The sequence below is a fragment of the Polypterus senegalus genome, chromosome 1, assembly GCF_016835505.1.
Source record: "Polypterus senegalus isolate Bchr_013 chromosome 1, ASM1683550v1, whole genome shotgun sequence".
NCBI lineage: Eukaryota > Metazoa > Chordata > Cladistia > Polypteriformes > Polypteridae > Polypterus > Polypterus senegalus.
Window position 1 is genome coordinate 134,257,245 of NC_053154.1, and position 24,064 is coordinate 134,281,308.

The following is a 24,064-nucleotide window of genomic DNA, read 5'->3' on the forward strand; positions in this document are numbered from 1 at the left end:
TTTATAATGACGTACTGGGGTTAAATGTCATTTACAAATATGGCCGCGACCTCAGTAGGACTGGTGGCTGTATTATGTAGAAATTTTCAAAAAGGATTAACATTATGTAATACGACGTGTTCAAATCAGAGTAATTTCTTTCACAGAACTCAACTACGGTTTTTTCTCCCGAGGTAAAGTTTTGATTTATTTTTTTTAAATATGAATGATTCTTTATGTTCAAATACGGCAAAGGACATACCAAGCTTTCCTATAGTAATATACTGCAAGGGTTCTCTCACGTTTGCTGCAGTAGATAAACAAACTGTGTTGCTTATTCATCGTATTGCGTAATATTTATAAGTGGAGGAGCAGAACTTGCATTGTAAGTATGTTGACAGTAATTAGAAATTGTAGAAATTTGTTGCGTGTTAGTTTTGAGTCGTGCTTGGCTTGGGTGTCAAGACACTGCTGACTTCTGAATTAGAAAACGGGATTTTGTTTTTAAACTAGATGCGATATTTTTTTAACTATATGTTTTTTCTCCTTTGTGTTAAGGGTAAGCGCAAGTAACTCCTTTCCCAGTCTCGTTGAACAGTGCAGAGCTTTACATTCCTCTCATAGCCGAAGAGGTCTGGAAGAATTTTTTGATGATCCGAAAAACTGGGGCGAACAACAGGTGAAGTCTGGTAAGTTGTACTGCCTTGGATAATTTATTACTAAAGACTTAATTGGATGAAACGGATGCATCAAATAACCCTGAAACAAGACAGTTTTTGGGGCTTTGCTGTTTTGTATGTGGATCATATTCAAGTTTATGTAGTCTAAAAAGCAGGTTTCCAGACTCTCGGATTGCAACCTGACTTGATGATAGTTGGAAGTACAAGGTCTTAAAACCATGGTGGAAAATGTACTCCATTATAATTACACTACTTTTTGTTTAAGCAATGATAATCGTGTGGTTATCTTCAGTCGGGAACTGTGGTGTCATTTTTTGTTACTCGGAATTTTATTAAACTTTTTTCTTCCATCTGTTCTGTATCTGTTTGGGCTTAATTAACAATTGCTAATACTGAGCATTCCTTTCATGCTTTTATCACATCTTACATTGACATTTATAACTAGGTTGTCAAATTTTACTTCTTTAATAAATTTAGAATATTTAGTATTTGTATTGCCTTTCACTGGAATTTCTTTCATCATCATACCATTTCATAGTGTGTCCTAAAGTAATCCAACCTTAGAAGGTGATTGATTCTGAAGTTCTGCCATATCTGGAATTTGGAATGACTACCGGAAAGCCATTAGATCTGCTGGGTCTGTTCACTCATTTAAAAGACTTAAAACTTGTTTAAAAATATTTAACATGTGCTTTTATTTAAGCTAAGTTTTTTGCTTCTGTCAAGTAGGCCTTTATTATACAGTATTCTCCCAGATTTTTTTTTTTTTTAGCTGGGAAGATGAAAATAACTGGAATGCTAAAAATAAAATGGGAATTGTTCAGTATTATAAAATTATTAGATAATGAAAACCTTACAGAAATTGTAGTAATTCCAAACTTTAGAGTTTTGCATTTTCATTTTTCTGTACTTCTAAGCTGAGTTGTCTGTGGCTTTTTCATAAGAAGAATATGCTAAAGCCTTCCATTAAGCTTTTTTTATAGAGAACACCCAGTCAAACTCAAAAAGGATGCTGTCATAGCCCGGCAAGATGCCTGGCTTCAGTTCCCTAGGGGAAGCACCATTGTGTAACTCATTCTTTTTAACTATATTTTATCCCTGTTTTTTAGCATTGACTCTGTGCTATACCTTATTTATTTCTTCGGTGAATTTTTAATTTTTTCAATATTAACTTAAAATGGTATTTATTTGTTGACTGTTTTTGAATTTTTCTTTTGTTCCCTGTTAAGTGTTTTGAACATAGGGAAACTATACATAAATAATTTTCCACCTTTAATAATAAAATTTACATGTACTTTCTTTTTTGTGCTATTTAGGGGCCCCATGGACTGCCAAACAACTTCGAACTAAAAGCAATGAGGATTTACACAAATTATGGTAAAGCATCTGTTCTATATTAAAGAAACATGAATAATACAAAAGACGCTATTTCTAAGAAGGTTATTTTCGGTAAAAGTATTTTTTTTTTTTTTCATTAAAGTAAAATGTCATGTATTATAATTCCAGAATAATACTGTTTTATATATTTTATATATATATATATATATATATATATATTTTTTAATTTCAAATTTTTAAGGCTTGTAGCAGAAGCAAATTCTACTGTATGTGTATATGTATGTAATATACACACTTTATTGCTAAAGTGCATTGTGATCATATAATTATGGAAATATATTTAAGGTATAATTTTTATTAATGCTGTTTCTAGTCCGTGTTTGCTGAACGATTCATCGTATACTACTAAGGTTATTGTACTTGCAGTTTGTTCTGCATTTTAAAAGCTTTTTAATATTTATTATGAAAGAAACTTTGACACGTAAGTTGGTGTTTTACTCCCCAAAGACATGGCTGACTCTCAATACTGTATGAAAACCAGCTTTATTCAACTTGAAACAGAAACGGCAAGGTTATTTATTGTAGCGGGATCTACCATTCTGCTATACACAGACAGCAAACAGTCAGGGTCGGGGCCAGGTCAGTGGCCAAGTTATAATGTTCCCGTCATCACCCATGGGGCGACTGGCACTTTGCGCGTGGCAGCAGTCGGCTTGTAGTTGTTTCTGTGGCACTTTAAATATGCTGTTGCCTCAGTGATGGACAAGCGACCCCCAACAGACGCAGCAATCTTGTTTGAGTGTTGTCCCATTGGGGAGGGTCTCAAGAGTTCAGAAGAGTCCCACTATATAAAATGATTCAGTAACACAATTTAGTTGTCTTTCCATGCTGTAGTCATTTGAAGGATAACTGGGTAGTTACACTGCTTTGCAACCTACTACTATGAATGTGGGTTAGTGAAAGTGACACTGAAGAGAGGAGCAGAGTTGAGGAGGGTTCATAATAATTGTATTACTTATACAGTGGTACCTCTGGTCAGGACCGTAATTCGTTCTAAAACTCTGGATGCGACCTGATTTGGTCGCGACCTGAACGTAATTTCTCCATAAGATTGTATGAACTGGCTCCAGACCATATGAACTGTATGTAAATATATATATTTTTTAAGCACAAAAATAGTTAATTATACCATAGAATGCACAGTGTAATAGTAAATTAAATGTAAAAACATTAAATAACACTGAGAAAGCCTTGAACAATAGAGAAAACTAATATTGTAAGAGTTTTCGCAAGACCCTGATGAACTGCTCGCTGTAAACACTTTTTTTATGAGTTTTTAAGCACAGGGAAAAAAATAAATGCCACTTCTCTTGCGAAACTTTTCAAACCGTCCTCTACTGGCTTTAAATTCCTCACCTTCTCTACTCGAAGGATTTTTTTTCAGTAAATCGCCATGAATCTTCCTGGCTTTCTCGCATATGATTGTCTTGCTTACGCTATTCCCTGCAAGGTGCTTCTCGTTCAATCACACTAGCAACAGTTTTTCCACCTCTTCCAGCACTTGAGGCCTCTGCTTGGTTAACATTGTAACTCCTTTTGCAACATCAGCTGCTTTGTTAGGCCCTGTACAGTAATCCCTCCTCGATCACAGGGGTTGCATTCCAGAACCCCCCACGATAGGTGAAAATCCGCGAAGTAGAAACCATATGTTTGTATGGTTATTTTTATATATTTTAAGCCCTTATAAACTCTCCCACACTGTTTATAAATATTCCCCACACAGTTATACAACCTAAACCCTTTGTATTCTCTTAGATATTAGGTAAGATTCATTGAAATTGTATATAAACACACTGTTTATATACAGTAAAACCTAAATATTATTTTAAAGATATCGAGTGTCTCCGATATCACATATGTTACAGCCATTATGATAGACAGGCCACCAGCAATAAATACGTACAATGAAAGAAAAATTGTATACAGTAAATGTGTGTACAGTGACACTAAACGTACGTACATGTACTAAGTACTGTAAGTAGAAAATTAATTATAGTTACTCACCAACAATGACCCGATGACTTGTCTGATAACGATGAGTTTAGTTTTACTGCACAGCAAAGGAGAGCGTTACAGTTCTTCTAAAGGAGACTCTTCAGGCAACTGTATATCACCGCCGTTGTTCTTCTTCTGGCAGTCTTCAATCCAAATCTCTAAAGCAGATTCCATCCAGACTATTGCCTTATTACATCCACTTGCAACTCATTTTGCACCCTGGTTAAAAGGACACTGCGGCTGTAGATCTTATCTTCCTCTCCTACTTTTTAAATAAAAAAAATCGTAGCCTCATTGATGCCGTAATGGCGTCCTACACCGGTGTAGCTTTTCCCTTCCTTCAACATATCTAAAACTTTTACCTTTTCAGCAGTCGTTAACATCTTCCGTTGGCGCTTGGGCACGGCCCCTGAAGCAGTAGCAGGAGCAGATCGTTTTGGAGCCATAATGAAGGGCTTGACTATGCACAAAGATAAACACAAAAGAGCACAAAAGTTAACTCTTTACACAGCAAAACACTTTGATGCTGAATGAGCGAGACAAGACTTCCTGGTTAACGCCGCAGAATCGAATTTGGCGCTCCGTCGCTGAGCCATTCAGCACACAGGAACTTAACTGCGTGCTCTGATTGGTTAGCTTCTCAGCCATTCGCCAATAGCGTCCCTTGTATGAAATCAACTGGGCAAACCAACTGAGGAAGCATGTACAGGAAGTAAAAAGACCCATTGTCCGCAGAACCCACAAAGCAGCGAAAAATCCGCGTTATATATTTAGATATGCTTACATATAAAATCCACGATAGAGTGAAGTTGCGAAAGTCAAAGCGTGATATAGCGAGGGATTACTGTATACACAAACAAAAGAAAATGGAAAACGGAGAATGGGAAATCATTCGCGCATACGAACGCGCATAGGAAAACTGGATGTCAGTGTTTTTGTTCACCACCTGAGTGTGTGGTCATGAACAGATGCAAAATTTTGGCAAACTTTTTGGTCGTAACCCGATTTGTACGTGTTCAGAAATGTTTGTTCCAGAGGTTCTACTGTATTTTTACACAAATGACTAATGGAGATGCAATACACACAGCTAAGCGGCAGCTCTAATCTGGGTATGCTAGATTAAAGTTGTTAGCCTTCAGCCTAGATTTAAAAACTGGGACTGTAGGGAAATATATAAGTAGACGGATCATTCCACAGCTTTGGATGAGACCCTGTAGCTAAAGGCTCAATCTCCTTGTGTTATTTTGTTAATCCTGGAAATGTTCATTAGGCTGGCATCTTGAGAACTTAATGCATACTCTGGTTAGTAAGTAATACTTTCAGATAGGTAAGAAGAGTCTTGGCCATTTTAGGCGTTATTTGCAAGAACAGGGATTTTGAAATTTTCCTAAAGCTTAACTGGAAGCCAGTGTAATGACTTAAGAACATTGGTTGTGTGGTCATACTTTCTAGTTCTTGCAATTTTTCTTGCAGTAATATTTTCAGTTAACAGAAAAATACATATAGAATAGTTTGAACAGCAAGTGAATAAGGCATTACATTAGTTAAGCCTACTAAAAATAAATGCATTAATAATTTCTCAATATCCTCCATATTCAGAAGCAGTCTTAATTTTTCAATATTTTAAAGCTGGAAAAATGGTTTTAGGCAGTTTTGTAATGTATGTTTTAAGATATACTGGTGTCGGAGATAATGCCAAAGTTGTGTGCTGATTCAGAAAAACTGATAGACCAACTGAGGTAAAAAGTGATAGATCATTGCGGCAGTCTAAGTTACTCCCACAATAAATAATAAAATTTTTCTGTACAGATGTAGCTATCTTACCTCCATTCCTTTTACTTTACTGACACAGTTTATTGAGAATACAAGTGGAGAAACATCCTTTGGCCTAAAAGAAAGTTATAGCTGGGTATTGGCAGCATATGAGTGAAAATAATTGTTGTATGATAGTTTCAGATGGAAGCGTGTAAAATTAAAACTGTTAAGGTAGGACTACTGAGCCGTTTTTGACACAATTCTTGCAAATATAATCACTGAGGACTGTAGCATATTTGTTTTTATATCCTGAAATCAGTTTGGTAAATATGATCATCATTTAAGCATGTCAGGTGTTTTAGGCTTCTATAAATTCTGCTCCTTCTGTAGTAAAAGATATCTGAACACTGAATAACAGGATCATGCAACTACCTTTGCATAGAATGTGCAACTAAACTAAACTTTCATGTAATAAATGTATTCACTGGTGTATTTGAGCAGCATCTGCAGTTTACTTAAATAGTAAATAGTTTTGATTCTGTAACATACCTTTTTGTTTTGTAAGGAGACCTATGTTTTTTTTTTTTCTACTATTTATTTATTTTAAATATTTCTTTCTGATTAGGTATGTCTTACTGAAAGAGAAAAACATGCTTTTGACACTGGAACAGGAGTCTAAAAGGCAAGCAGTGCCAATGCCAAGCCCAGAGCGTTTAAAAAAGGTGAAATTTAATATTTGCAAAACTTCTTCTTTATTATACAAGGTTTTATAAAAAATAAATTAACTTTATATACCTATACTGCACTATTAAGTATGGTAGCTATGGTAATGTGCATAGTTATGTGATGTTGTGTATTTTATTTATGGAAAAAGTTCAATGTGGTTTTAGGACCCATTGCAAGAATGCTAACAGACTAGTAAAGAGAAGATAATATACATTTTTCGCCTCGCCTGGTCAGCCTGAGATCCAATGTCCATACACTTTTTATTTGCCTAATCTCTGACCCTACACCCTGTTCATTTTTTGAGCAATACTGCAACAATTGCTAAAATAATGCATGCAAACATTGGCAGAACGGTTAAATACCATAATGCCAGCACATAAACATCACAAAAAATGTTATGCAAAACTGTTTCAATAAGTATTACAAGATTAAGGAGAATGTGGAATATCTGTAATTTGTCAAAGGTTCATTGATCAGAAATATATAGAGCATTATTGGTCCTGACAGAGCACTGATAAAAGATGGCTTGTCAGTCTTCTGACAAATATAGTAAATTGTCTTTAGTAAACATACCTTCACCATTATCCCTGATGATGTTTTTTTTTTTTTAGTAGAATACCTCCTATACAGTACTGTGAAAAAAATACTTGACCAATATATTGTTTTTCGGGTTTACTGTATATTTTGGCATGTTTTTGCTCGTACATAGAGCCTGCATGAAAAAAATGAAATTAAGCTTGGCAGGAGTTTCATTTGTAAAACAGTCAGATGTGCAGTCAGCAGAAGGTAAAAGTATTGAAAGCCTAATTAAAGGACTATTTAGACTCAGCTTTCTGAATTTGCGGTAGCACAGTGGGTCTGGGGCTAATGCTGCAGCCTCATAGTCTGAGTCAAGGACATGTCTGTGTGAAGTCTTTAATTCCTGCTGTGTCCACATTATCTCTGTGTAATCCGCTTGTTTCCCACATCTCAAAGACCTACAACTTAGATTAATCGTGAACTCTAAATTGATTTGTTACAAGAGACTGTCAGGGGGTATCTTAATTGGCTTGTATTTTGTACCTCATTATAATGGAATATGTTCTCTGGCCTCATTACTCTGTATTGGATTAAATTGGTCTATGATAGATTGACATTTGTTATACTTTTATTTTACAATCAAGTCAGATTTGGTATATTCAATATAAATCACACTAAGTCTGGCCCTTGGAGTAACATAACAGTGAATTTCTCATCACATTGGTTGTAAGGATACAGTCAAAACAAACTCCTTTAAATCTCTCATAAAATCAAAAATACTAATATCTGTCAGTGTCTGAGAGTTGGAAACATGTGTCTAATGTTTAGGGACTTGACAAAAAACACTTTCTGACCCATATTTACCACATTGTTATGTTAGGGACAGTGGTCATTCTGGCCTGGAGTAGCTGTCCTGTTTGATTCTCTCAAAGAGTTAAGTTTAACATTTCTGTGAATTCATAAACATTTATAGAACCAACACCCAAAGCCTGCAAGCTGCTCTCAGCGCACTCAAGGATAGTGTTCAGGATTCCACCATGAGCAAGACAGTGAGGGGAAAAACTGGATTCTTTTTGCAACAACAGGAGGAAAAACTGTGCACCCCAATAAGTACATGTCATAGCAGGATAATCTTCAAAACTTCTCAACTAAACTTTGATGTAATAAATAAATGTAACTTGTTCACTCTAGGTCTGTTTTAGCGACTTTTATTAGTATTTGGTCAGATCATAACATTTACTATGGCTACTGTGCAGTAATGCAGATAAATATTTTATTTAAAGTACTGTCTGTAAATCTCATTCTTCCTTTCCAGTATTTTTTTTTTTTAACTTTAAAATATCCAGGTTCATTGTGAAATTTTGGTAACTATCATTATAGGTTGAAAGATCTATGAAAAGGTTGGATAGTGTTGTCAATGAACGCACAGAGGCACTGAGACTGCTACAGACCGGTGTGCAGAATGAGAGACCTGGAGAATGGAGAAAAAACTGTTTGGGACAAGCAATCTGGTGAATATAATACATCAATATAGTTAATTTTGTGTCTCTCCTCTCTCTGTGTCTTTCTCTATCTCCTCTGTTATAAATATATATTTATATATGTTCAGGTCAAATTCCATTTGAATGAAGTGCTCGGTACTGAAAAAAGTAATTTTTTCTCTAAGGAAAAATGTGTTTTTTTATATGCATAAGTTCTTTAAGTAAGTAAATAAATAGCTAGGTAAATAAATGTACACACACATACTGAATATACTTGAGAATGACTACAAAGCAAGAAAAATTAAATAGAAAGAAAAGTTCTGACTTGGCTGTCACAATGTGAGGCATTATGCTTTCTGGTGACTACTATTGGTAACAAGCCAGATCAATCCTAGTAACTATGTTCAGAAGGAAAAAAACAGAACTATGGTACTTCAAAAAAAAAAAAAAAGACGCTTCTTGCACATTGCCTTGAAGTCTATATATAAACTCTCTCTCCTATACGTATATACTCAAAGCCTCCATTAATTTATCAGGACTGTGCAGAACACTATTTAAAGCAATTAATCTTGATATCCTTTTATTTCTTTTTATAAATGCATGGCAATGCATCTAGTAGGACTCACGCATGGACACAGTACTGACTTTCTTGGTAGTACCGATAATGTAATAAAAGCTGGTACTGTTATGTTTTCAGGACTTTAGTACAGAAATACCATTTTATGGAACATCTCTAATAGGTAGTGGCATTCTGTTACCTTCTTGACAAAGAAAAAGCCACCATCCCATCACGGGATAATATCAAGTGGATATTTTCTGTCTCTAGTATTTTTAGATTTGATTGTGTCTTTGGACTTTGCAGGTTATTTTTTCAAGCAGCCAGCTTATGGTTATTTGTTTATGTCAATCACTGATGGTAAAGATAAGGATACAGTGTAGCCCTGGATTAACCATTAAACAAAATAAGCACACCCTTAGTGCACCAAGGGAAATGGAGCAGAACAGACTTTTTTAATATATATTTTTACATATTCAAAGTTAGATTATATAAACTTGATTAATCCCATGGGGAAATTGAAATGCATACAGCAGCAGAATCATAAAAAACAAGGATATGTACTAATAGGACAGATAATACAGCCATTCAATCAATCAAATAAATAAAAATAAACTTAATGAGTACATCGGGTGGAAGCATTGAGTTGCCTGATAGTAGTGGACAGAAAAGACTCCAAAGCCGCTTCTTAGCACATCATAACGGAATGAGCCTGTGGCTAAACATGCTCTAAGGCCGGCTTTATACTTCACACGATGTGACGCATGCTGCAGCGGACGCTCCTGCTACGCAAGCGTTGTACTGTTTATACTTGCGCAAGTACTTTACGTAAATATGGAGGAATCCATCAGGTGGCAGTGCGAGATATTATAACAGTGAGAACAGGTTCGGCTTTGCTGTGTTGTGAATTGCCTGGAACAGCCATTAAATTCCGATTATGCCTTACTGCAGTATCTCTGAAAATGATGTTTAATGATTAATCCATCAATCCAGGGATGTGCCCATTCCAGCTAGCATTGGGCATGAAGCAGAAACAATCCCTAGACATGGCATCCGCTCATCACAAGATGAATACAACCACTCACAACCACTCGCGTCATTTTAGTGTCGCCAAATCTGCATATCTTTGGAAGAAAACTGGAGCACAGTGTGAAAAGAGGAAAACATGTAAACTCCAAGTAAGGAATGCCAGCGACATGACTCCCTACGAGACAGCAGTGCTACCACTCTGCCCCATGTGTGTAATTATTAACAGTATTCATTATTTAAAGAAATTACTGATTTATATGTAAATGTAACATACATTAATGCATTTCATCATGAAAGTGTTATCAAGTATAAATCTAAGGATTCTAAATTTTCAGAGAGTTGGAATATCATACATTTAATGTGTTCTGTGTGATGATCTGTTGCTGCTTGCTGTCGGGTCCGGAGGAAGTCCCAGAAGCTCGTAGCAATTAATTACTGGGATGACGTTTACAACAGTCTTTTTTTTTTTAATGATAAAGTAAACTACAACGTTAGAATGGACATTTTGAGATTAAAGCCAAAATTTCCACTTTAATCTCAAAATACATCTTTTCACTGCATCCTTTACTTTTTTCCTCTGTGGCTCAAATACAGCGCTGTACATTATGTTGCTGGTATGCAAAAAAAAAAAAAAAAGTCGGCATTTTGCTTCACCACATCGAACCATTCATCAAACGTCGAAGTGCACACATCAATCACGTAGGATCCGCATGTGAATTTCCCCTTGGGATTAATAAAGTATCTATCTATCTATCAACTTTCTGTCACATGCAGATAGTAAACAGAAACTCTGACGTCCTATTCCAACGTTTATCACACTGGTACTGCAACTTGCGCACGTGTCGTGTTAATTTCTGAGGACCTGCTCAGAGGACGCGTCAAATGAACACTGGGAACGAGTGGCAGCTATGATGCGGGTGCATGCGTGTTCTGAGTGTTAAGTATAAACGAGCCCTAAGGGAGCGCCTCGTGGAGGGGGTATGGAGGGAATTTTTCATGATGGCATCCAATTTTGCCATCATCCTCTTTTTTTCACAACCGTGTGTCCAGGTTCAGCCTGTGATGAAGACTAGTTTCCTGATAAGTTTGTTCAGGTATTGTGCTTCTTTTATTCTTGGGTTGAATTCCCAGAATACCGCAGTGCAGAACACCACACTGGCTGCTGTGGACTGCTAGGACATTTCCAGCCGATCGCTGCACACATGAAAAGACCAGAGTCTCCTTAGCAAGTATAGTCTGCTCTGGCTATTTCTGTAAAGATCCACAGTGTTGTCAGACCAGTCCAGTTTGTTATTTATGTGAACCCTCCAGGTACTTGTAGCTCTTCACCATATCCACGTCCTCCCACTGAATGGTCTGAGAGGCTGACGGTCTGAGAGGCTTCTTGGGACGTCGACAGTTCACCTCCAGTTCTTCTGTCTTGCTGATGTTGAGTTGCAGGTTATTGCCCCGGCACCACAAGACACAGTGCTCCACAACCTTCCTGTACTCTGAATTATCTCCGTTATGAAGTCGGCCTGATGGAGGAGTTATCTGGACATTTTTTTTAGATGGCAAGCGCTGGTATTGTTGCGAAGTCTGTTGTGTAGAGCGTAAACAAGAAAGGGAACTGGTTAGCTCCCTGAAGTGCTCCAGTATTACAGACCACCATTTTTGACACTCTGTCTTTGAGTCTCACAAACTGTTGTCTGTTAATCAGGTTGTCCATGATCAAGGAGATTGTGGGAGCATAAAGATTCAAAGCTGTGAGATTTTTCCTCAGCCGATGAGGTAGAATGGTGTTAAAAGCACTTAAAGAACATTATCCTGACTACGGTGCCAGCTTTGTCCAAGTGGGAGCATGTAGAGGAGAGCATTCTCCACATCTGCTGTATATGTGCCTAGTAGGCAAACTGCAGAGAATCCAGATAGAAAGCATTGAAGTGGGAAACATTTTATTTCATATAAATGATGTTCCTTCTTTAGAAAATATTATACCATGATACATACACTGACTGTGATCATTTATAATTATATTGCTATATACATTTTTGGCTTTAAATAGTCACTTCACTGCAGTTCTTCCATTTAAAGAAACACTTCATGGAAGACAGTAGCTTACAGGTAATAAGCCTGAAAGTTGGAACTGCTTAAAATGAGTCTTTACAAACGTACAGTCAGACACATACTAAGAAAGGCACAAGGTGGAAGTTCTAGCCCATTTATTTTTTCTGGTTTCAGTGTGAACATTTTATGGAGTGCCGGTATTTTCAGCCAGATTGAGCACATGCTCAGAGGCAGCACTGGTGGTGCAAGAACTCTTTACTATTTTTGAAAGCTCAGGTCAAGTCTATTTTTGTTTTCTTTCCACGAAAGGGAGTTCTCTGTTGTGTCCAGCACCACCTCCTATAAATCTTTCACAAGTCCATGTGCTCTTAGTGGCAGTGCAGTTGATGTTGTCTTTTTACAAGCTACCGAGCAACATCTTTTGGAAGGAGAGTGAATTTGTTAGGCCTTCTTTATCTTTGTTTAAAGTGCATGTTATTTCAAACTGTTTCTCCTTTATACTGTTCCTATCTCTAAGGTCGCTAATGGGGCAGCATATTTTTTTTTCTTGAGGCAGGTGTACCAAAAAAACACTAACTTGTAAGCTTTGTGAAGCATGGGTAGATTTTAGTTAATAATAAGTTTTATTTATGTAGCGCCTTTAATCCACTCTAGGACAGTTTACAATTCAATAAACATATTAACAATAGAAATTACATACACGAAAATGAATAATGCTCATTGAAGAGATGTGTTTCTAACTGGATATTGAAATGAGTAATAGATTTTTCCTCATGGAGGCTGAGAGGAAGAACATTCCAAATTTTAGGGGCTATCACACTGAAAGCTCTGCCACCCATTGTTACTAACCTATATTTAGGTACAATTGGATAAAGGGGGGCTAAATCATTAAGGGCTTTAGCGATGATGAGAATAATTTTATATCTGATTCTTGAAGAAACGGGTAACCAATGCAAATCATAAAGGCAGGAGTGATGTGAGCAGATTTTTTAGTGTGTATAAGTAGAAGAGCAGCTGAATTCTGAACATATTGTAATCTATTGATATATTTAGTCAGGAGGCCATAAAACAGACGGGTAGTGATGAAAGCATGAATCAGTGTTTCAGTATCCTTCACACTGAGGAAAGAATACAGATGAGCAATATTGCGTAGATGAAAAAAAGCTGTCTGTACTACTGAGCTAATGTGTGGTTGAAAAGTAAGAAGCTGATCAAAGATGACACCCAAATTACAGACTGATGCTGAGGGTTCAACCAGGATCCCATCAGTGTCAATTTTTAGCCCACGAAGGGTAGAGAGGACAGATTTGGTACCAACTAACAAGATTTCTGTTTCATAAGGATTAAGTTGTAAAAAATTGTCATCTAATGATTGATTTCCTGAATGCAGTAGTTAGTGCTGTTTAGACCTTTCACATCATGTCAGCAGTGGTTGTGGGTTGTTCTTTTCATGTGTATGCTTAATAAGACACCTTATTTTTTAAAATAAAGATTTTGATTGCATTTTACCAATTCAGTCAGACAGTTCGGTCTTCCAGCACATGCCCACCCTAATGTGATCCATGTGAAATCTGATGGCTTTTCACGTACAATAATTTGCTTTTCAGAAGACCTGCTAAATAGAACACTGATAGGCTCCCAAAAAAATGGGTGATTTCAAATGTAGTATTCCTTAAAAAGAAAATGTTGCAGCTGTATCTGGCTTCTGGTTTTACATTTTTCCCCATGTCTACAAAGTTTGTGTCTCCCACATACCAAAGACACAAGCCTGGCTTGACTGGAGACGCTGTAAGTGCCCTGTGTAGTTCCTGCTTTGGCCTTAGTCATGTTTAAAAAGACTTCTAAAGAGGGCACATCACCTGCCTCTATCCTGTCATCCAGTCTAAACCAAATGACACCAGAAGATGACTTGTTCAAAGACATTAACAGATCATAGAGAGAGTGGATGGTAGCTACAAACTTTTCTTTTCCCATCCCTATGCATCTTTCTCTGGCTAAACGCTTCCACTTTCGTTTTATAAAATATCCCACCAGTCTGGTGTGGTGGTGGTGTTTTTTTTGTTTTTGTTTTTTTTTTGGTCAGATTAATCTGCAGATAACCTTCTCTAACAAAAAGCATATTTTTTGTTAGGCATGTACAGTATCTTACATTAAATTGTAATGCAAACAGTTTGTAGTTTAACTGATTTGTTCTAAATACAATACAACTTATTGTTCTGTATCGATTTCATTGAGCACAACACATCCACTTAACACATTGTTGGGGGTAACGTGCATTACATAGTCTGATTACTTTTTAAAGTAACAAGTAAAGTAATACATATACTTTCCTAAAGTAAAATTACTGGATTACTGAAAAAAAGATCTATGTTACTCTTTGAAAAAATATATACAGGTAGTCCCCAGGTTACGGACATCCGACCTACGGCTTACGAATGGGGCCACGGCTGCGATGCATGCACCTCAGTAACTGCCGCTCCGTCATCTACGGCCTGGGGACGCTACAAGCAGTGGCTGGATGGGTTGATTTCGCTACTCGCGCAGTGTAGTGTCCCTCGGGTGGCTCCTGGTGGCAAGCGGTGACCCGTGGTCCATAGTCACCGGGGCCACAGCTGTTGCTCATTTGCAGGATGGAGGCTTGATGGGGCGGTTCGCTGCCTGCCCACTGTGCCGCCACAGCTACTGCTCCTGACTTGGACGCAGGCTGGATGAAGCGGAGGGGGGGGCATTTCACTGCCACCCCACCACACGGCTGCCCCATTCGTTCTTGGTGGGTGGCTGGTAATGCTGCAAGCAGTGACCCGGTTGTGGCTGAACGGAGGCCATTGAGGGTGAATGGGATGTCGGGGGGTTGCAGCATTGTATAGTGTGCCTTGGGTGACTGCCTGTTGAATGGGGATGGTGGTGGGTGGTTCACTACCCACCTTTGTACTTACCGTGTTCATTCTTGGTGCGCGGACACTGCAGGCAGCATACTGTAGTGGAGGTGACTGTGTTTGCCGTCCCCATTCATTCTCAATAGCAAGTCTGCTTGTACTGTTACACTCGTAGCAGGAAGTTGTCTCTTGTTCGGTACATCAGACGTGTTGACGGGTGCCTTCCTGCTGTGATAGTGTGTACAGTGCTGTGCAGAAGCGCTCATCTTAACCTTTTGTCTTCACCCTTCAAGAATGTCTCTGAAACACAAATCTGATGCAAGTGCTGGTGATACAGTAAAGAAGAGAAAAACCATCACCATGGAAAATGAAGTAGAAATAAAACGGTCAACAATAGCATTTATTAAAATAACGTACCTGTTCAGACTTGCATATAAATTCAACTTAAGTACAAACCTACCTTGCCTATCTTGTACGTAACCCAGGGACTGCCTGTCTGTATATTTTGCTGAAGTATTGCCTTTTTTTCCACAAAGACATTGTCTGCTGCTGTCAGCAAGTGAGGAAGATGTTAAGCACATGCATTGCATTCAAGTGATAAGAACTGAGCAAAACTTATTGGTGTACAAATAATCCTGCATGTGCTGAGGAGTACAGTTAATCAGCCCAGTTTAGGGTCACTGGGAGCTGCAGATCAAGGCAGTAGCACTGGATGTAATTCAAGAAGCTAAAGGACTTAAGCGGGCATGGGTTGCTTTTAATAGCCACATTCTGTAGGTGTTCACCCAACCTGAGATGCGTGTCTATCTCCAGTCCGGTCCCAGGGATGCTACAGTATTTGTAAAACACTAGAAAATGATCAAATGTGGCTGACTTTCTGGTCAGATTCATAAGGCTGCATATATGGGCTTAGGATTTAGTAGCAAGTGCTGGCCAGTGAAATGTGCAGTTTTCAAAGAAAAGAAGAAAACATTGGCACATGCTTTCCAGTGCATTCCATTTTAAGTAACTATGTAACCTACTGTATTTAGTTACTTTTTTTAAGCAATAAGCAAAGTTACTTTTTAAACTGTTCCCCTGCACTGTTACTAAATCAACTTAAAAGTATTTGCAAATCCTTGCAGCCCTTTGTGACTCTTCCACATTTATTTACACAAACAAGTGCTTTACAGTTTGGTTGAAGGAAGGCCATGCATGTTAATGTGGAGATGTCAACGGGTCTGAAGACAGTGTCGCTCGGTTCAGGTCATTCATGTGCAGGTATGTGCTGTAGTTCAGGTTTCTAGTAACTACAGTGAAAGCTTGGCAAATAATGGCTGTGTGTCTCTGCTGATGAATTTGTCTTCAACCCCCAAGCCCTCCTCGTGTGTTTTTTCCTTTTTTTTTTTTCCCATTGAGGTTGGGATTCAAATTCAGTGCCTAAGGCCGGGTTTATACTTTCCGCAACGCGACACATGCTGCAGCGGTCACTCCTGCTACGCAAGCGTTGTACTGTTTATACTTGCGCACAAACTTTACGTAAAACTGGAGGAATCCATCAGCTGGCAGTGTGAGATATTAACACGGTGAGAACAGGTTCGGCTTTGCTGGGTTGTGCACTGCCTGGAACAGCCATTAAATTCCGATGACACCTTACCGCAATATCTCTGAAAAGAATGTTTAATGATTAAATCCATCAGTCCAGGGATTTGTCCATTTCAGCTAGCATTGGGCACAAGGCAGAAACAATCCCTGGACGAGGCATCAGCTCATCACAAGCACTCACATACACTAGTGTCATTTTAGTGTAAAATGCACACTGTGGAAACCCAGCAGGAAAATCTGTAAACTCCAGGCAGGGAATATCGGCGACATGACTTCCTGCAAGACCGCAGTGCTACCGCTCTGCCACCGTGTCATCTTCATGTGTGTAGTTCTTAACAGTATTCATTATTTAAATGAAATTACTGATTTACCTGTAAAATGTAACATACATACTTCAGTGCATTTCATCATGAAAGTGATATCAAGTATAAATCTAAGGATTGTAAATGTGCAGAGAGTTGGAATACCATACATTTAATGTGCTCAGTCTGGTGATCTATTGCTGTTTGCCGCTGCTGTCAGTACCAGAGGAAGCCCTAGAAAAAAAAGATGGCACAGAAGACGGTACGTGAGACTTTTAAAATCTATACTAATAAAAGGCAAAGCCCTCACTGACTGACTGACTCACTCACTCACTCACTGACTCATCACTAATTCTCCAACTTCCCATGTAGGTAGAAGGCTGACATTTTGCAGGCTCATTCCTTACAGCTTACTTACAAAAGTTAAGCAGGTTTTGTTTCGAAATTCTATGCGTAACAGTCATAACTGGAACCTACTTCCGTACATATTTATGGCTGTACCCTGCAGCTCGGTCACCGTGAGAGGCAGAGTTGTGTCCTTCATCATCACGCCTCCCACGTAATTGAGTGCCTGCCCATATAAGGCCGGCCATCAGCAGCAATCCAATAGACACGCTGCTGCTAAATATTCGCCGGTGAAGGACTGTGCTTATGCAAACGAAGATGAGATGGTCAGGGATAGACTAGTGTTTGACACAAACTCGGCAAAAGTGCGAGAGAAACTTTTAAGTGCCGGGTCTTAGCTAACATTAAATAAAACCGTGAACATTGCAAGATCGCACGAGAGACCACAAGCACAGCTGAGAACCTTCGATGCATGTACTCCGAGCGGCTCACAGGACTTTGCCGGACTGGGAAAGGTAAACCTGTGCATGCAGTGTGTGATGTCTCAGATAAAGAGGAAGACAAGCTGGTTATTGATGCAGTAGGAAAAGAACAACCCTCTGATGCTGAACAAGCCTTTGTAGACATATCAATAGGAAAGCAAGGTGTAAAGCTTAAGTTTAAATTACGTTCATAGACACGCTGCCACTAAATATTCGCAGGCAAATCCACAACTTAATACCGGGAATGCCTGTTAAACATCATAGATTCACGAGTACCGATTTGGGTGGTGATCACTTCAGTGAATGAAACCGGTTATCTTTCCAACGGTTGACAACGAAGATAAGATGGTCAGGGATAGACTAGACAAATGTGGAATGTAACTTGAACACAACACATCCTCCAAATACGAACCTGATTGAAAGAAATAATGATAAATCAAATCCTTGATAACAGCAACACTCATAACAGTCACAAAACTATTACATTGACAATCATGTTACGTTATTTTTAAAATGTTTCCTTTTCTTTTTCATAACTTGTTTAACACACTACTTCTCTACTGCGAAGCGCGGGTATTTTGCTAGTGTATCATAAAATGTATGAATATGTAAACGTGTTGCGTTTAATTTCTGAGTACCTGCTCAGTGGACGCGTCAAAAGAACGCTGGAAACATGTGGCAGCCATGATGCAGGTGTGTACACATTCTGAGCATGAAGTATAGGGTGGTCCAGATCTAATTACAGTAATCCCTCGATATATCGCGCTTCGACTTTCGCGGCTTCACTCTATCACCGATTTTAAATGTAAGCACATCTAAATATATATCACGGATTTTTCGCTGGTTCGCCGCTTTCTGCGGACAATGTGTCTTTTAATTTATGCTACATGCTTCCTCAGTTTGTTAGCCCAGTTGATTTCATACAAGAGACGCTATTGGCGGATGGCTTAGAAGCTACCCAATCAGAGCATGTATTACATATTAACTAAAACTCCTCAATGCTAAAAGATATGCTTCCCGCATGGCTTGTTTTGTTTGCTTCTCTCTGTCTCTCTCACTCTCTCTGCCTGACGGAGGGGGTGTGAGCAGAGGGTTCTGTTTACACAGTAGCTGTTTGCCTAGAAGATAGGACGCTCCTCTACAAAATGCCGCTTTATCGTGGTGCTTCTGTATACTTAAAAGCACGTATTGATTTTTTGATTGTTTGCTTTTCTTAGCGGAGCGCTCTCTCTGACATTATCTGCTCTTCACAGTGCTCCTTTGAAGATAAGATATGTTTGCATTCTTTTAATTGTGAGAAAGAACTGCCATCTCTGTCTTGTAATGAAGCACAATTTAAACGTTTGACTAAAGGGTGTTATTTCATGTCTAGAGGGCTCTAATAATGTTAACAGTGTGGGAGAGTTTATAAGGGCTTAAAATATATAAAAATAACCATACAAACATATGGTTTCTACTTCGCGGAAATTCATTTATCGCGGCAGAGTCTGGAACGGATTAACCGCGATAAACGAGGGTTGACTGTATGCAATTTTCATTCTGCTATTGACTTATTAAGTTTATTACGTAGAATATCACCCGAAAAAATCCTGGACCATTTAGAAGTGTGCGAACTGACGACATGAAGAATCGTCTTTGCGCCAAACTGGAATCGTTCCCACATAAATCAGTCATCCAGACCTGCATAATCAGATCTGGACCACCCTGTATAACAAAATTGCTTTGTAGAGTTTCACAGGGTTGTGGTGAGGGGTAATATTTGCTATGGAAAAGCTTAACTTTTAGTGCCCCCATGGATGTAAAATCCAGCATCAACTCAAAGGCCTTAGCATGAAGGCTACTTTTGGAAAATAATGGTGGGCCAGGGGCCTGTAAGGTTAGCTGTAAATTGTAACTACTTTGAAACAGCAGCAAATTATTTTTCTCTCTGCTCTATTATCCCAGTTCAATTTTTCACAAATACTAGGTAGGGAAAATCAACAATTATGAATAGTAGAAGTCAGCTTTGTTAGTAGAATGGGTGACATAGTTGGTCCATGGCGACTTTGCTAAAGGCTGACTTACGGGAGCCAACAGTAACATGCACACACTGGGTGAGATGCTCACGCCTCAGTCTGTTTGGTCTCAAATTCTTAATAGATGTAGGAATGTTGAAATGTGGTACAACTCTGTTATGGTTAATATACTGGTCTGTAGACTGCATCTACATATTGACCTGAGCTGTCCACATTGTTGCTCTGTAACTGAATGCACAGCTTGGTGAGACTGGTCACAACGGGTGCTGCTTTGAGCTGGGCAAGTGTCTGTGGCAGGAACTGCACCTGTGTTTTGAACAAATAAGGCACTTGGCTAAGGATTTTAAAGTTTCCAAGCTGTGTTGGAGTTCTCAAGACTGATGAGCAGCGCCTCAGTTGTCAAAATGCCATCGCAACCACAACATCAGTGATATCACATGGAGTGGAAAAGTCCATCTTCCTTTTAGATCACTCTGAAGTAAGGCCCAAGTGTGTGTGAAATATAGTCACTTCAAGTCAGTGCTTGTGCCATGTCCCAGCAGTTGCAAACTTATTGACATGGGTTGTGGCATTTGGATTTCTACTCAAAGAAGAAAAGTCTCGTGCTTTGGCCTACTTCTGGCTTGGCAGAAATTCAGTTGCTTCTTTTTGCCATACAAAGAATGGCTTTGAAACCTGGCCTGGATTCAGCCATTGTACACCTGAGAGTCATGCCTGAAGGCTGTCTTTCAACGACATTTTAAAACTTAAGTGAAATATAATGGAACATTGCTCTGTGTATAATTTGCTTTAACTTACCAGAACAATTAATGCACAAATGAGTTTTGTGAATTATACAGTGGAGCAGGCTGACCATGTTATTGACTGATTTCAAAAATTCTGGGCCTATAAGTTACTGATGTTATTTAAAGGATAAAAACCTCACTTCCCCAGCTACCAATCCCTCCACTCTGAGTAGGTGCAGGCCATCCGTAAACAGCGTAGACTTGGCCATCTGAATTCCAAGATGCTCATTTTATAAAAATCTACAAGATTGATTGGCAGGCCTTTTTAAATGGTTTAGTGGACACATTCTAACAGTTTTGTATGGTACAGCAAGTATTTGGGTGTGCATTTAGGATACATAGGTGTGGTATTAAATAGCATTGCCTCAGATTTAACCATTCAATAGGCCTCTTAAGCTGCAACTGGACACAGTAATCAAACACGTCTCTTACTTTTTATTATTATATTATATTTACTGCCACCATATGCTTACGTGAGCCTGGGGTGAACTGGCATCCTGTTGCATGCTTCTTTCCTGATATTTGATGACTCTGATTTTAATCCTTACAATACTGCAGTACACCAAGAACATTCAGAAAGGCACTGGATATATAATTTATTTAAAATGACAATATACTGTCTGATTGTACTAATTGCTTCCATTGACACACTTTTCATAAGTTTCCAAATGTAAAACTGAGGTGGTAAATGTGAGAAATCCTACAGGAGAAAACCTGAATACTACACATGCTCACAATTTGTCATTCTGAAGCTAAATATGGGCAGGAAGGTAAACTTATGCAGACCTCTGAGGAGAAAGCAAGGGGGCTACTACAAACTCATTTTTAAAATGTTTATCAAGTGTAAAAGATGGGTCTCCAGAAGATTCTCTGGGATAACAGTGAAACAGATAAAGCTGTGTCAACTTTAAAACACACACCGATTATGAGTTATGTCACTTTCCAGAAGAACAAGTACTGTACATAAAACCCAGAAATATTTATTTTCAACTTAATTTCATTTAATTTTTCTCTAATCAACTTTTTTTTTTTTTGTTTTTTTTTTTTATAAAGTTGCAAAAAACACAAAACTAGTTTTGCAAAATGTGAATATTGACAGCGATTAGCAATGGTGAGGCATAATGCACCTGCGTCACCAAATGTGACTGGTGGACTGTGTGGCTTTACAAATAAGCTCGCTCACAGGTAGACCATTTGATCAGTAGCTGACAAGCAGTGTGTTCTACGGCCAGTTCCAGGTCGTACCATTTTTAGACATGTTGCTGCTAGGACTGGGATGTGCCACTTAGTCTCTTTTTTAGGCCTTTTCCAAATTCTTGCCTTCCTTTATCATTTATTAATATCTGCAGAATGTTTAAGCAGGTCCATACACTCAGTTCCAACTGTAAATTCCTATTAAACTTTTTTTAGTGCAAGTTCTGACGCACATGCAAAATCAGGTTAAGTCCACAGGAACGGAATTGTCATTTATAGTACTGTGTCTCATATGTGTGACGATTGCAAAGGTAGGAAGAAACCTTAATGTGCAGTTTTTGTAGGAAATTTTAATGTTTCAGTCCAGAAAGCATACGTGAACTTTGAAGAATCTAAAATAGTTTAAATAAAACATGCATTTACTGTGTGTACATAAATATTTTCCAGGTATAAATTTAAGGAACATCCTATTCCTTGGTACATGAACAGAAGATACAAAAAGAAGCAATTCTTTGCACTGCCATTTGTGAACTTTTTTACTCGGTAAGTAAGCTGTACTAAGTAGATTTGACTTGTATACAACTAGGACTTTTAATTAAAACAATTTAAATTTGTATAAATGTCTTTTTTTCCCCCCCAGACTAAATCTAGAAAAGAATATCCGGATTAGAAACAGAAAGAGAAGAGCAGAAAAGGAAGAAAAATTGAAAATTACAGGAGAAGTTTTCTAAAGCCACAGCATAAATTAAACACATCCACAATGTATCATTAGTGTTAGTTTACCATATTGTACTACTAATAAAGAAAAGATGCAAGAATGCAGTTCTGAATTAAGTTAACATGTCTTAGGTTTACTACGTCTGAAAAGCAAAACAATACAGAAAAAGGAAAATTAACAAGGCCAACAAGAAGTCTCTTGTCTAACAAAATGAAAGCAAACACAGCCTCTGAAAAACAAATGTGTGAAGTCGCAGCTGAACACTTAAACCAGTAATGTCCAAGAAAGGTATCAAATCAAGACACATCAATGGAGGGTCATTTAATAGTAAAAGCACTTTGGATAAAAAAATTCTGTATGGCAATTTTGGTTGGTGTAATGCGGAAATGTTTAGATGACTTATTCTCCATAATGTTACAAATACAACCCGTGTTTTCGTTTGTCATCAAAATACTCGGACTCTGAATTTTTTTTTTATGCAATCAAAGATGCTTTTAAAGCAAGTAGTATTTCAGACAGGAGTTATTTGGTTTATAAAGATGGACATAATAATGCTAAGCCCCATTAGAGTAACAAATAGCCTTTTATTGGCTGAAATTGTTTTAGCCTCCATTTCATGGAACTTAACTCCAGTCACATTTAACAAAAAAAAAAAAAAAAAAAAACCAAACTGCTTGTACATGTTTTAATCTATCAATACAAACTGTTTGATATCAAAATATAGTTTTATAAAAGCTCTTGTTTAAAAATAAAGAGGTCAAATAGAAGATGTAATAAAACTTTTAACAAAACATTGTTTTCATGTTAAAAAAAAAAAAAAATCCATAACCTGCAATTTACAAACTGATGTACATAAAGTGTAAATAACTTCTATAGGCAGAAAATGTTCTTGGGATTCCTGAGTGCACGGGGAGGAGGAGAATCTAAACTAGCCCCAGGTTTTATTTCAGAAGGCAAAAAAGGTTTTATTGCTGCAGTTACGGGCATTTTCGGTCTACACATTGTTTTCCTCCCTCTTCATATTCCTGTTTTGATATCCACATCTGCTGGAATGTACCCTGAAAAGGAGAAGGAGAGTTCAGTACAATTAGTCCCATTTTCCTGGAGCTTGTAGCAGCTGACTGGATAGTCCTATACTGTGATAGTTAAGTACAGTTAGGTCCATAAATACTTGGACAGAGAGCTTTTTTCTAATTTTGGTTCTGTACATTACCACAATGAATTTTAAATGAAACAAATCAGATGCAGCTGAAGTGCAGACTTTCAGCTTTAATTCAGTGGGTTGAATAAAAAGATTGGATAAAAATGTGAGGCAACTAAAGCTTTTTTTAAACACAATCCCTTTATTTCAGGGGCTCAAAAGTAATTGGACAATTGACTCAAAGGCTATTTCATGGACAGGTGTGGGCAAGTCTGTCGTTATGTCATTATGAATTAAGCAGATAAAAGGCCTGGAGTTGATTTGAGGTGTGGTGCTCGCATGTGGAAGATTTTGCTGTGAACAGACAACATGTGGTCAAAGGAGCTCTCCATGCAGGTGTAAGAAGCCATCCTTAAGCTGCGAAAACAAAGAAACCCATCCAAGAAATGGCTACAATA

General features: G+C 38.0%; 2 protein-coding genes across 3 annotated transcripts in view; one reads left to right on the forward strand and one right to left on the reverse strand.

Annotated features, from left to right (window-relative positions):
* Positions 1-18: 18 nt before the first annotated feature.
* Positions 19-22,916, forward strand: mrpl47 (mitochondrial ribosomal protein L47). The gene is made up of 7 exons (XM_039758638.1): positions 19-173; positions 538-668; positions 1,976-2,036; positions 6,433-6,529; positions 8,433-8,563; positions 22,195-22,290; positions 22,388-22,916. The coding sequence occupies exons 1-7, from the start codon at positions 25-27 to the stop codon at positions 22,476-22,478; spliced, it is 756 nt and encodes a 251-aa protein (XP_039614572.1). The 5' UTR covers positions 19-24; the 3' UTR covers positions 22,479-22,916.
* Positions 22,578-24,064, reverse strand: part of actl6a (actin-like 6A) — a 54,217-nt gene continuing 52,730 nt past the window's right edge. For both annotated transcript variants that reach the window (XM_039758617.1, XM_039758626.1), the window contains one exon: positions 22,578-23,523. In XM_039758617.1, the coding sequence (XP_039614551.1) occupies positions 23,443-23,523 (81 nt within the window). In that variant the 3' untranslated portion in view covers positions 22,578-23,442. The remainder of the gene's footprint in view (positions 23,524-24,064) is intronic.

What these genes read in the sequence shown, in the direction of transcription:
- mrpl47 (XM_039758638.1), top strand. Translation starts at nt 25, where the DNA reads ATGTCATTTACAAATATGGCCGCGACCTCAGTAGGACTGGTGGCTGTA. An exon ending in CTACGGTTTTTTCTCCCGAG is followed by an intron (nt 174 to 537) that starts GTAAAGTTTTGA and finishes CTTTGTGTTAAG; the next exon opens with GGTAAGCGCAAGTAACTCCT. An exon ending in GCCCAGAGCGTTTAAAAAAG is followed by an intron (nt 6,530 to 8,432) that starts GTGAAATTTAAT and finishes CTATCATTATAG; the next exon opens with GTTGAAAGATCTATGAAAAG.